The sequence below is a fragment of the Tursiops truncatus genome, chromosome 13, assembly GCF_011762595.2.
Source record: "Tursiops truncatus isolate mTurTru1 chromosome 13, mTurTru1.mat.Y, whole genome shotgun sequence".
Classification (NCBI taxonomy): Eukaryota; Metazoa; Chordata; class Mammalia; order Artiodactyla; family Delphinidae; genus Tursiops; species Tursiops truncatus.
The window spans coordinates 12,071,020-12,085,442 of NC_047046.1; the positions used below are offsets into that span (position 1 = coordinate 12,071,020).

At 44.3% G+C, this 14,423-nt stretch overlaps 1 protein-coding gene and 1 non-coding gene across 2 annotated transcripts in view; one reads left to right on the forward strand and one right to left on the reverse strand.

Annotated features, from left to right (window-relative positions):
• Positions 1 to 13,884, reverse strand: part of FBXW8 (F-box and WD repeat domain containing 8) — a 114,007-nt gene extending 100,123 nt beyond the window's left edge. The window contains exon 1 of the mRNA XM_019950376.3: positions 13,486 to 13,884. Within this exon, the coding sequence (XP_019805935.2) occupies positions 13,486 to 13,806 (321 nt within the window). The 5' untranslated portion in view covers positions 13,807 to 13,884. The remainder of the gene's footprint in view (positions 1 to 13,485) is intronic.
• LOC117307751 (U6 spliceosomal RNA) lies at positions 3,784 to 3,890 on the forward strand. Its single transcript, XR_004521630.1, has one exon. It is a non-coding gene; the product is annotated as a U6 spliceosomal RNA (small nuclear RNA).
• Positions 13,885 to 14,423: the final 539 nt, after the last annotated feature.

The following is a 14,423-nucleotide window of genomic DNA, read 5'->3' on the forward strand; positions in this document are numbered from 1 at the left end:
AACTCGCTTAATAAAATTCATGTTTAATAAGCTTTGGCTGACGTCGGTGACTTACTGGTTGCAAGCAAATTATTAATCCACCACTCAAATACAACAGTTGTATATTGCAAGGCTTCATGAAAAGAATCTCAGCATTTTTAAGGGAGTGTGAGCACCGACTCAAACCCTACCACGATTCAGGGTGAAGATTTTTCTGGAATCATGTTTCCATTCATCTAGGAGTCTCAGGGCTAAAAGATAATCCAGGGCATAAGGAGGTAATGTATTCAACTGCAAAAACAGCGCAAGGCTAAGCACGAAGGCCAAGAAGGATCTCTAGAGGAAAAAAGAGGAAGAGCTGACAGTTCTCGGCGGGTAAAGAAGGAACGGCATGTTAAATCAGGACAGAAGTGTTGGCTTTACAGAAAACAACAGAAAAAAATCTGCAAGTGTAATTGGAAGACAAACGGGTCCTTGCCTAAAAAAATAATGGAAAGTCATTTGTCTAATGTCATGCTAGGTCCCCTCCTACAGCTAATCAGCTTTACTCATCGAGAGAGAGGCATCACTTTCTCTATGCCCAGATCCAACTTGAGACTCCTTACCGTAACTATGGAGGGAATGGAGGAAAGGTGCACACAGTACAAGACTATCCTTCACAGCCCTGGACCTCCTTCTGCTTTCTCTTTTGGAGTTTTTGACTATGGTGAGGTGGAGAAGTCTACCTTATCCACTCAGTAAAGAAACAAGAGAAAAATGTTCCCTATCCTCATACAAGCAGAATAAAGGCAAAGAAAAGTCTGCACTCATGCAAACTGAACTCATAATTAGCTTTTTTTTTTCTCCCCCCTGCCAGAGGCATTGCTTTCTTCAATTGGTCCCTTCGGGACTCCCTATAAACTGATGTCTGTACTTGACACTATTGCGATGAAGCATGAGAAGTCATCTGTGTTTTTACTTTTGCTGGTGCAGAAAAGTCACAATTCTGGTGGCAGGTGCCTTCTCCCTTTTGCCTGTTCAGTTGGCCAGTTCTCTATTCTCATCCTAGAAAATACCGCCTCTGCCTTAGCATACTCCAAACTCTGCCACCATCCTCCTTCATGCCAGCCCCCATGACCTCTGGGATGCAGCAGAGCATAGAGGGTTAGAGCACAGATTCCAACCGATCATCCTAGTTCTGCATCTGACTAGCCACGAGACCAGGCTAAATGCATCTGATTCTTAGCTTCCTCAGCTATGAAACAGATATTAACACACCTAATACGTTATTCATGGGGCAGTTATGAGAAAAATGAAATAATGCATGGAAAGGGCCTGGCACAAGTACCCAGGCTCAGCATGCAATAACTGATTGCTAATAGTACTATTTTCTTTCCTTGAGTGGCATTCCAGGTCCCTTTTTTTCCTTCAACACATACTTTTGATTAGGTCCACATTCCGCGTAGCCCCCACGTCAGCTTGTTGTTTACACAGAAAGTTGTCTCCCCTTGTCACGAGATAAGCACATGATAGACGATGACAGTGGAAAGGGGGTGGTACAGCAGAAGCTGTCATTCACAAGTATGAATACTGAAAGTATCCACACAACAAGGGCTTTTCCAAGAGGGCTTTAAAAAAAGAATCATCAATTTAAAAAGGTTATACCACAGTAATAACTACAGACGGATCTGCTCTAGTGCACAGAGGATGAGAAGGAGGTAGCCAGCAGGGTGTGAATGACCAGTCCGGGGTATTAGGGCTCCCACACCAACAAACAGTCAGAGACTCCATGCTGGTCTCACTGCTAACACACGGTGTTATGGTTCTTGATCATTTATAAGTTCTGGAGAGCAACAACTGCTTCAAAGCATTGAATTATAATTATATAAACACCAACGTCACAAAGCCAAACTTTTTTTTAAATCACTGTGCTCTTAGAAAAGGGAACTCTCCTACACTGTTGGTGGGAATGTAAATGGATACCGCCACTATGGAGAACGGTATGGTGGTTCCTTCAAAAACTAAAAATAGAATTACCATATGACCCAGCAATCCCACTACTGGGCATACATCCTGCAAAAACCATAATTCAAAAAGAGTCATGTGCCACAATGTTCACTGCAGCACTATTTACAATAGCCAGGACATGGAAGCAACCTAAACGTCCACTGACAGATGAATGGATAAAGAAGATGTGGCACATATATACAATGGAATATTACTCAGCCATAAAAAGAAACGAAATTGAGTTATTTGTAGTGAGGTGGATGGACCTAAAATCTGTCATACAGAGTGAAGTAAGAGAAAAACAAATACCGTATGCTAACACATATACATGGAATCTAAAAAAAAAAAAAGGTTCTGAAGAACTTAGGGGCAAGATAGGAATAAAGAAGCAGACGTAGACAGTGGACTTAAGGACACAGGGAGGGGGAAGGGTAAGCTGGGACGAAGTGAGAGAGTGGCATGGACATATATACACTACCAAATGTAAAACAGATAGCTAGTGGGAAGCAACCGCATAGCACAGGAAGATCAGCTCAGTGCTCTGTGACCACCTAGAGGGGTGGGATAGGGAGGGTGGGAGGGAGACACAAAAGGGAGGGGATACGGGGATATATGTATACATATAGCTGATTCACTTTGTTATACAGCAGCAACTAACACAACAATGTAAAGCAATTATACTCCAATAAATGTTTAAAATAATAATAAAATAAAAGGTGTGAAGAGTGGGGAAAAAAAAAATCACTGTGCTCTTAGAATTGCATCTAAACTGCAAAATGATGGTCAATCCCAAACAGATCAAGTCCCAGACTCTTATGTAAATGACCTTCCCTGTTGCTACCACTGGCTGGGAATGGCAGGAAAAAAAAAAGAAACCAACATACTAAAGGAAGGTCCACATCTCCACATCTTAAGAAATATGTAGACCCACAAGGTCAGGAGACCAAATGCTGAAGTTTCATGTTGCACCCTTAGCATCCTTCTGGCAAGACATTCTATCATTGGCTCTTGTAGTGGAGGCTGTGGTGGGTCACTCAGATTCCCCCTCTGGATCCATGACACCTTCCCCCCAGATGCCCAGAATGCTGCCTGCCACTGGCTCATAGCTGTGTCCCTTCCCAGGCACTGCCCTTGGCCAAAAAGCTGCCTCATTCCAGGTTACACTCCCTCTTCAAGGGCAGTGTGCATCCAATGACTACTCAACAGCTGAATATAAAGACCTCTATGTGGGACCCCTCAGAAAGGCCAACCCATGAAACCACCTGCATGCAAATCTCTATCTCGGAGACTGTTTCACAGAAATTCTAATCTTTATTCCCAAATAGTCCTGTGTTCAGCACATTCACAAGGGCTCTTATGCACAACTCCAGAGACATTAGGTAACCTACTTCCCTTTCTACTAAGGAGGCAACAGTGGAATGCAGGTAAGTTAGAGTGATGTTATTATACCGAAAAACAAAAAACTAGAGCAGCTTCAGGGTTAAGTAAATCACTCATAAACTTCTCTCTCTTATTATTAGTAACATATCACCTGGGGAACACCTTACAAAAGACTGAGGGTTACGAGCATGCTGGATCCTGTGGTTAAAAATCCAATTCTTTTACAGGTACAGCATAATTTGACAAGGATGTGGAGCCACATCCTGGACAGAGGCTGCAGCCCAGTAACCACATGTACCTTAATAGTAGCAGCAAGAAGGTCCTAAGCACTCTCACTTGGTACTACCCTGGTTCACAAAGTAAAAAAAAAACAAACAAAAAACTACTACTTGCTACTAGTGTGCAGAGAAGTACCCTGCCATCTAAAAGGTGCTATCAGTGCTCGCTTCAGCAGCACATATACTAAAATTGGAACGACACAGGGAAGATTAGCATGGCCCCTGCACAAGGATGACACGCAAAGTCGTGAAGCGTCCCCTATTTTTAGCAATTATACTCCAATAAAGATGTTTAAAAAAAGAATTTAACTGCAGTCTCTAAATAGAAAAAAAATTAAAAATAATAAAAGGTGCTATCAGACTTCCATCTAGGCTATTTTGAAGCATACAGCCACCCTAAAAGTTATGGGCCACATTAACCAACTATATCTATAGTAACTTAAATATGGAAATGGACAAGTTGGCAGTTCAGAAACTAAGATATTCCAAGAAGAAAAGAGACACTTGAAATATAGGAAACGTGGTCGTACTATAAAAAAGTCAGTATGACTACAATGTTTAGAGAATAATTTAGAATGGACAAATTTATGCTACAGAAGACCATACAGAAGACCAGTAAATTTAAAGTATTAACATTCCTTCAAATTTAAAGAAGGACACCCTTTGGACAACATACAACTTGGGTTTTAATTTTTTTTTTAATGGTTGAGATATTGATTCTCTCTGCAATATTGGTGACTCTTGTCCTGTATTATACATCAAAATCATCTGTGTGTGTGTGTGGGGGTGGGGGTGGGGTGTGTGTGGGTGTGTGTGTGGGTGTGTGTGTGTGTGTGTGTGTGTGTGTGTGTGTGTGTGTGTGTGTGTGTGTGTGTGTGTGTGTGTGAAACCAAAAGCCCAGGGTCTCACTCAGACCTAATGTCCCAAATTCCCAGGGATGGGGCTCAAGCAACTCTTCCTCAGGAATCCTCATACAAACCAAAAGTTGAGAACCACAACCCTAACTTACCAAAAGACTTAAGAATCAATCCTTTCCCAATCAAGCCAAAAGAAAAAAAAAAAAAAAAGCCACCACAAAGGGGTCATGTTACTTTGTTAATTCAAAGTCAGTGAATACTAGATTTTCCCAAAGTCTACTGGACTTACTCCAAAAAACGCTAAGAGAAATTGCAAATAGATCCATCCCCAGGGAGGCTGATTTGTACTCTTATGTGCTAATGTAAGACTAAGTCTGTAAATGGACTGGTTTTGTGCCTTACTGTTGGAAATTTAATCTGTCTTCTCTTGTTTAGTAGAAGGAGGGATAATTACTAAGAGCCAAATCAGTAAAAAGTGAAGAAATTGACTTAAAGTTTGTTCCCAGTGTAATCTCCAGGGCAAACAACAGGAAAGATCTCTCTAGATGGTGTTTTAAGAAAAGCACCTGAGTTCAAACAATAGATACATAGCATTTCTGCTAAATCTATCACTGAAAGGAGACTGTTTTCTACATGAATTTATCTCAACTTTCTACATACTGCTAAGGAGTAGACGCACACAATCTCAATCAGAAGGAACAGATGAGTTCCAGTTTCACCCGCATTTTCTTTAAGAAAAATAAAATTAGTTGATTAGGGGGAAAAAAGGTCTGAAACACTGCCAAGATAAACAGCCATTCATTTACATTCCCAAATGTGTCTCAAAACACGTTCTTATTTATACAAAAGAAAAAAAATGACGAAAGTCCACCAAAATGTTAACAGCTGTAGCCACTGAGCAATAACATTACAAGAGATTTTTGTTTTTGTCTTTCTATTCTTCTGAATTTCCTCAATATTTTTACAATAACCATGTTTCACAAAGAAAAACAATACATTTGTAAGATAAGGTGTTTTATGTTCAAAATACTATCTGAATTCAGGTCCATGCCAGGTGCTGGGGGGAGGGAGGTACTGTTAGCAAATGTATAAGAAATGATATCAACACCCAAAGAGCTAAAATCTTTTATAGAGCTAAATCACTGTCACATAAAATGGAATAAAAACTGGAGTCTACAAAAGGCAATAGAGATAGCCCCCCAAGGTATTCCCAAGTTCATCAGGAAGCCAGCTATTTAGAACCTGGAAATCACTTCTCCGACGCAACAATGCTGTGAAGAGTGGTTAAGCTCCCAAGCAGTCCACAAAAAGCCAACTTATCTTTTAACATTTAACCTAATCCCTTGCCTTGCTATGAGAAAGAGCAAAAGGTATTCAATAAATTTTTGTTGACAGCATACGTGGATGATATAGCTGAACTTTAACACTACAACATCTAACAGGTACATTGCACTGCATACAGTAGATGCACATTAAACGTCCATGGGATTTGATTTTTTTTAATGGGCTTCCCAACTTCAAGAGCCATTATCATTCACCACCTACTGGTATGATTCCCCTGGGCACTCTGGCAAGGGGTGGACACAGAGAGCAACCTAAACAATTGGGCAGCGAGGGCTGGGGCAACCCCAGGAGGCTGGGCAGTGGAGAAAGCTAGGGAGGCAGAGGACGCACGACCTCTGCTTTCAAAGCCCCCTTTTAGTCGGATAAAGTTTTTCTCTCCAGAAAGAAGTCAGCAGGGGAGGGGGAGGGGGAGCTCCCTTATCAAAAGCTTCCGGTCCCAGAGGGGCCTGTGTGGGTATAGTTTGTTTGTGGAAAGAGTTTCACGTCAAGGGTCCCAAATACTCCAAACACATTCGTACCATCAAAATTGGCTATATAATTTGTAGAGCCCAGTGGAAAATGGAAATGCGGGGCCCCTTGTTTAATATTAAGAATGTCAAGATGGCAACAACAGAGCATTAAACCGAGCACAGGGTGCTTCTAAGCCTGGGGCCCTATGTGACCACACAGGTCACACGGGCCCACGAGGCCAGCTGGCCCTGGCCACCACAGAACCTTTGCACTTGCCATTCTCTGCCTAGAATGCCCCCCCCCCCAATCTCTGCACACTTGCTCCCTCACCTCTTCCATAAGCATGACCTTCCTAGGAAGGCCTCTTGGCTAGCACTATCCCCAACACATACACACTCTGTCCCTTCCACCTGCTTTCCTCTTCTCCAGGGCATCTATTACCTGACAATTATTTGCTCATTGTCCATCTCCCTCTTGCCCAGAATGTGGGCTTTATAAGAGCATGAATTTTTTCTGACTTGTTCACTGCTGTAGCCTCAGTGCCTAGAAGAGTACCTGGTACCAAGAAGCCACCTAATGAGTACTTGAGGAGTGAATGAATGGAGCCCAGGCTGCTTCAAGCAGCAGAACCTTTCAACAAACAGACGTCCTAAGTTACAAGCTGTTCTAGTGTACACAGAGACCATTACAAAACATGTCCAAGTAGACATGTGCTCACTCGTAACAGGAAAAAAATACATGGCACTGACAAGAAAACGTTTTAGTTGGAGTAAAAGAAAAGGCAGAGAACCTTGGGCTGGAGGGATCAGGGGAGAGTTAACATAGGAACAAGAATCAAGTTAAGCCTTAAAAGGAAGGAAGGCAAAGGACAGAAAGAGGAAGGAAAGTCACTCCAGGTAAGCCAGTGCATGAGCTCACATTTGACTCGGTTGCCTTCTCGTTTTGTATTAGTCAGTTCCCCTACTTGTTTCTAACTTTAAAAAAAGAGGAACGTCAAGTCATCAAATTGACCTGCTGACAACATAGATGTAGGCTCTGACAAATTAAATATTGACAAAGTGAGCAATAAATACTGGCCAACAGTATTAAAACTTTCATCAGGCCTGAAAACCCAAATCGTAACGCTCTGAATGTTCACAGGGGTTCTAACCATCACAGAGCCTCCTTGTGAGGCTGTTGCTGGAAGCAGCAGCTCTGCCCATGCTATTTCAATTCCACACATGCCGACGGGGCCCCCACTGCACTGAGTACCATAGGTGGGGTTACAAGAGGAAGACAAGAGACACCGCCCTCCAGGGATTCCAGGAGGCGGCCTGAAGCAAGAGGCTCACCAGGGATAAGCTTTAGCAAAGAAGAAGTGAGATAGTATAATGAACTTTTCTGCAATACTAATGATAATAATAGCATCAGCTTTAATTTACTGTCTACTTATTGTAAGCCAGCTTGGTGCACTAAGAATGTCCCAGCCTCTACACAAGATCATACTAGCCTGGTCCTCATCTGATAAGTAAGGCAGGGTAAGTGACCTGCCCAAGGTCAGACAACAAGTCAGCAGCAGAGACCGCACCTGAACTCAGGTCCACCCGATTCTGAGCCTGGACTTGTAACCAAAGCCATCCTGCTCCATTAATGTTACCCTTTCAGTTAAAAGAAGCAACACTAGGCTTCTGAGGTCAGGGACTGCGTCCATTCTGCTTACTACTGATTCCCCGGCACCCAGCTATTCCATAAATGTGTTGGATGAACAGAAAACACCTACATTGCTACACTTAGTGCCGCTTCAAACAGTTACCCACTTAAAGTGTTCACCTGTCGTTTCTGCCCAACATCCGTCCCCTCTTTTCTTTTAGGAAACCACCCCACTCTTGGTCAACATGGCTTAGGTGGGGCTGACCGCACTCTTACCTTCAGGAGTGGGCAGTGGATATGAGTCTGGCCAGTTTGCGTCAGTGACTGGTTTGAGGATGGCTCCATGACCCAGTCTGGATCAATGGGAATTTAAGTTCATAACTTCTGCTGCATAAAACAGATGCTCTCTTTCCCCCGGGTTGATAAGCTGACAGAATATAAGACTGGAGTTGCTGGCAGCCATTTTATCCCAAATTGGGATAAAGCCAATTCTATGAATAAAGCCAAGGCTGTGAATAAAGCCAACAAAAGGAAAGCAGGACTGAGAGATGGCGAGATTTCTACAGAGAAAAACAATTTTGTAACTATTGAGGTAACTGATGTTAACTAAACTTACTGTGGTAATCATCTTGTAACATACACATATGTCAAGTCACCGTGCTGTACCTGTTAGTGCTCTATGTCAATTATATCTCAGGAAAACTGGGGTGGGGGGAGGACAAATAAAAGAGAGATGGAGAGACTGCTAGTTACATCATAAAACCACCCAGAACAAGGACCACACCTGGAATTTTCAGTTACATGAATCAACAGATTCCAGTTTGGTTTTTTTTAAGCCAGTCTGAGTTGGGTGCTGACTGCTTGCAGCCCAGAGTCCTGACACATCATCTAAGTAGAGACGGGACCGAGCAACTGGATTTCATAACCACCACAGTGAAGAGAGCAGCAGCATACTTGCAGTTATACTCCACTATCTGTGAGAAGTCCGAATTTACTGAGAAAGGGAAAAAAGACAAAAAAGACAAAGTGCCTACTGCCTCTAAAATTCTATGCAGGGCTGTATCATTTCTTTCACTAACTCAACCATATACCAAGAAGACAATTTAGGTGTCCCTAACTCACCACCTGAAACAGATGGTTTCTAAGCACTATCACTAAAAGCTTCACAAGAGAAGATGAGGCTCAATGGGAGTCGTTTCTAAGTTTTCGTTTCAGCTGGGCTTGTCCATCAAAGGTCTTGCCTGTACCCAGCCATGTGACACTGTAAGGTGATGCTGTTCATGTGCCCATCAAGAGGCAATTTCACGCCTGACTGCTAACGTACTAGTTGTTCTTGCTCTAGTGATGATACTGAAAACTGAAGTGAAAGAGACCGCACCAGAAGTACACCAGGATGTGCTGGTAGAACAGAGTGCTCCAAAGGTGGGGAAAAAGGGGAGCGGGGCTGTCAGGAGGCGGTGCCGGCTTTTTATTTCCCTTTCATGTCAACTGGATGCGCCTGTCAGAGCTTCTGGGGAGTCCCAAATGAACTAAATTTTCCTTTTCAGGAGTCACCCACAGATCAAAGGATTCTTGGGAAGACAAAAAGCAAAGATCACAAACTCATGGCCCAAGGCAAATCTAGTCAAAGGAAAGGCGTCGTTTTCTATCGTGTACATATGTTAACAAAAACTAAAAGTGGGAAGAGTTTTTGTGGTAGATAGTTATATTAACTAGTCCCCTAATTTGTTCACGCTTCTCTGTGTTCAAGCATTTGGGTATCTGACTCTGGGTGAGGCCATATGAATTGCATTGGTCAATGAGACAATAACAAACATGACCTAGGCAGAGACTTCAAAAGCACTTGGGCGTTGGGACTTGCCTTTTTGCTGCTCTCATAACTCTGGTAAGGTCCACCCAGGGCTAACGTGCTGGAAGATGAGACACATAATCCAGACACACACACACACACACACACAACCAGAAGTGGAGCTGCCTCGCTGACAGGAGTTAACCTCAGACAGGTACACGAGCCCACTCACGCCCAGCTCAACTGTCACTCTGCAAGATGGTGAGCTAAATAAATCTTGGTTGTCTTAAACCAAAGTTTTGGGGGTTTTTTGGTAGCAAAAACTGATAAAGCCCACATAAAAATACATAATCGCAATTTGGGGGGAAAAATCCCTAAAGACTCTGCAACACCAGGACCACATTCCTACACGGCGACAAGCAGCTGACCTGGGCAGAGGCTCTTGCTTTTAGCCCAGCCACAGCTTAACATTTTCCAATTCGTCACTATCATCTCATCCATGCTAGGGTCACGTTCAGTTGCCATATGTCGTCTCAGTTGGGTGGTGGTATATTTATGGCAAAGAAGGAAGTGAAATACTATATTCCACATACTCCAGTTACTATGAAAAGTGAAAAACAAAGTACAACCACTTTGGAAAATGGTCATTATCTACTAAGGCTGAACATACACATATCTTGTAACCCAGCAATTCCACTCCTAAGCAAATACCCAAGAAGAGTGTGTACATATGTTCCAAAAGATGTACAAAATGTTCACAGCAGCACTATTCCTGACAGCCCCAAACTGGCTATTAACAAACTAGTTATCAGTAATGCCCATCAGGGCTTCCCTGGTGGCGCAGTGGTTGAGAGTCCGCCTGCGGATGCAGGGGACGCGGGTTCGTGCCCCAGTCCGGGAAGATCCCACATGCCGTGGAGCGGCTGGGCCTGTGAGCCATGGCCGCTGAGCTTGTGCGTCCGGAGCCTGTGCTCCACAACGGGAGAGGCCACAACAGTGAGAGGCCCGCGTACAGCAAAAATAAATAAATAAATAATAATGCCCATCAACAGAATTAGTAAGATGTGGCATATTCATAGGGATAAATCTCATACGTAATGCTGTGCACAAGAACCCAAAAGTACGTGTTGTACGATTCTACTTATATAGTTCAAAATCAGATAAAATTAAAATAAGACGTTAGAAGTCAGGTGAGTGGTTACCCTTGGGCGGAATGGCACACATACGGGTTCTGAAAAGCTGGTAATGCTGTTCTGTAACCTGGGTGCTGTTTACATTGATGTGTACACTCTTGGAAATACATCAAGATGTACATTTATGGTTGGTACACTTCAATAGAGAGGTTGCCTTTTTGTTTTAGTTTTTAAAAAGTGGGGAAACAAGACCAAGAGGAGGGCTGTGCTTCAAGAAAAAATGGTTGAGTATTTTTCTTTAGGGGTATTGTGAAGACAATCTCTACACCGTTATGTTTACTACTTAATGTGACAAAAAGAACGGTAGCCGTTATGAAACAAATTATTACAAAAGTATGGCTGGAATCTGAAGACACAACACCTGATGAACTAGGGAAAAAAGGATCAAATGAGTAACATGTAGCCTACTTCACTCATTTGCATTTCCTCCCTGCCCTCTGTGGGCTTTGGGACTTACAACCCCTGAAATACCTTTTCTATAAAGGCTGCCATCATTTCTCAGACTGAAGATACTGGGTGGGTCCCTTAAAACAATTACTTTCCTAAACCTCATCTGTCATATGGGGCTAATGCTGTCCACTGGTGAGGGCCATTGGGAGAATTGAAGAAGACAACGTCTCTAAACCCTGACAAGACAATACCCAGGAGACAAACAAGTAAGCACGCAATGAATTATGATTACTTTATTTTTTATTTATAGCAGTGTTACTGATGATTGCTAAGTACAAAAAACAAAAAAACAAAACCACTAGCGGTGCCCCAAAGTGTGGATGCTCCTCACGGTAGCCTAGAGCCTAGCAGAGCCTAATGTGGTGATTCCAAAGGGAGCAGAAGGGATCAAGGGCATATACTCCAGGGCAGGCTTTTTCTAACTATAAATGAAACAGATTCTGAAGTCCCTTGGATCCTCCAGCAGGCAGGCCGCTTCCATTTTTAGGATACTTCAGTTAGGGCTCCACTATTTTTGGTATCAATGCCTGTGCCTCAGGAATGTTAGGACTAGAAAGACTAGGGAATCCAGACTTCAAACCAAAATAAGCTGTACAGCTGAGAACAATGTCTCAAACTCACCTGATCATCCCAATCACCAGGTTTCTGGGCCCCTCCTCTGGAAACTGATGCAGCAGGGCTGGGAAGGGCCAGAACCTATATTTTAATAAGGCTTAATGTGACTGTTACAGCAAGTCAAGTTTAGGGAACTCCTACCTGGTGAAATTTAAAGTCCAACAGATCTGAATCCAAATTCAATCCCAAGAACTTGCAGCTGGGTAACCCTGGGCAAATTACAGAAAACCTGCATTTCCTCGTTTGTAAAATGAGACTGACAATACCTACCTCCCAGGATTGTTGTGACTCCTGAATACAATGCCACATTCAGTGCGGAGGATTTGCGAGGCCCCAAATGTGCCTTTGTCCTAATAATCCACATTCCTGTTTCTCTTTACCCCCAAAGCTGGTCTTGCCTCAGCCTACAAGTTTACTTTTATGGGGATAACTTGTGTGTAGATCTGGACTAGCCTGAATGACTTATCAGGTGCTAAGTCACCTTCCCAAGGCATTGACAAATTTAATTTTTACATGTCAGACTTCTTCAGTGATGACCATGACGCCAATATGAATTTTCATATATAAGAATTAACACATTAAATGAGAACGCTTATAACACACACACACACAAAGTTGACATCTAACCTTAGAGATAGGCAGAGCACAGAACCAGAAACTCTGTGAAATCTTATAGCTACTAATGTTATTTGAATATAACTACATATTATGTTGAATAAGCCATTTCTTCTGGAAACAGCTTAGCAATTACACAATTACTCCCTATTGAGAAACCATAGACGCTGCCTTTGAGCCCAATTTAAGTCACTAAAACCTGCTGCCTTTTTCCAACTCTTAAACATGAATGTGTTTCAGGTGATCTTGATTGTGACAACTTCGTGAAAGGGGCTTTTTTAAAAAAAAAAAAAAAAAAAGAGAGGGTTCCTAGCTTACTCCAGATTCTGGAAGGGATTCATGCCCCACAAAATGTGCACTATGATTAGCATGGAGGTTCTTATCAAAAGTTTTTTTTCTGCTTTAACTGAAGTAATACATGAACAGTTAGAAAAACTTGAACTGTACAAACACTATATAGAGAAAAGTTAAAATTCCTTCCTATCCACGTCGTGAGTTCTCCTCCACAAAGGCAACCTTGTTAAAAGTTTAGGAACCCTTCTAGATCAGGATTTCTCGGTCTCATACTTGCTGACATTTTAGACCAGATAATTTTTTGTGGGTGCTGTCCCGTGCATTGTAGAATGTTCATGAGCATTCCTGGCCTCTACCCACTAGATGCCTGCAGCGAACACACCCCCGCCCCAATTGTGGCATCTAAAAATGTCTGCAGACACTGCCAAAACGGGGGACAAAATCGCCCCCAGCTGGGAACCACACCTTCCAGAGATACTCAATGCACGCACAAACACAGCGGTGTGTACCTCTACTCATTTCCCCACCCCCACACTGGTGGCACACAGTTACTTTCCAACTCATTAGGCCATTTGTACCGGGGCGACGGCCAGCCCGTGCCTCGGCGGGAGGCGACGGCCACTCACCAGGTCCCGGATGAGCTGATCCACCAGCTGCTCCCCGCCGCCGGCAGCCTCGCGGGCCGGAGGGGAGCGGGAACGGCTCGCCGCCTCCTGCCTCTCGGCCCGGGTCGCCCGCGCTGCCGGGGGCCGCCCCGCGCCCTCCAAAAGGCCCTGGGCCAGCGCCAGATACCCCGAGGCCTGCTGCTCGCCGCGCCCAGGGACCACCTCGGGCCGCCACGGCCGTCGCTCGGCAGCCTCGGGCCGCCGCCGCTTCCTCAGCGCCTGGGCCTGCGCCAGCTCCTCCTGCCAGTGCCGGCGGAACTCGTCCAGACTGTGGTCGGCCATCGCCGCCGCTCCCGGCCAGCCGCGTCCCCGTCAGCCCACCAGGTGCCACGGGACGGTCCCTCCGCGGGAAATGTCCGCCGCCACCGGAAACCGCCGCCGCTGCCGCGCTCGGGTTCCGGGTGGCCTGCCCGGCCCGGCCCCGCCCCCAGTGCTCCCTTCCGGCTGTCCCTGGCGCTGTGGCTTGCGGCAACCCAGGCCGAGGTCTGTGCCCTGCCCCCGCCCCCAGCTTCTCAACTTTACGCTTGTGGCTTTTGCCAAGCGCAGACTGTGCGCCAAGCCCTGTTTTTTCATTCAAACATGCATTGAGCAACTACTATGTCAGATGCTGAGAATTCAGTATTTGAATCTGCAGCAACAAAAATAATCTCTTCCCTCTTGGGGTTTGCATTCAAGTGAGGGGGTGGGAAGGAGGAGGCGTTCAACAAACGAATATGAACGTTTGAATCCGTGGGAGGCGTTATGAAGAAGCTAAAACAAGGTAAGGTAATAAAACAAGGCGAGGGACGGGGATGGGAGAATTACTTTTAGAAGGATGGTCAGAGAATGGACTGTCTGATATGTCATGTGAACTAAAAGCTAAATGAGGAGAGAAACCAGCCATGGGAAGATCAGATCTC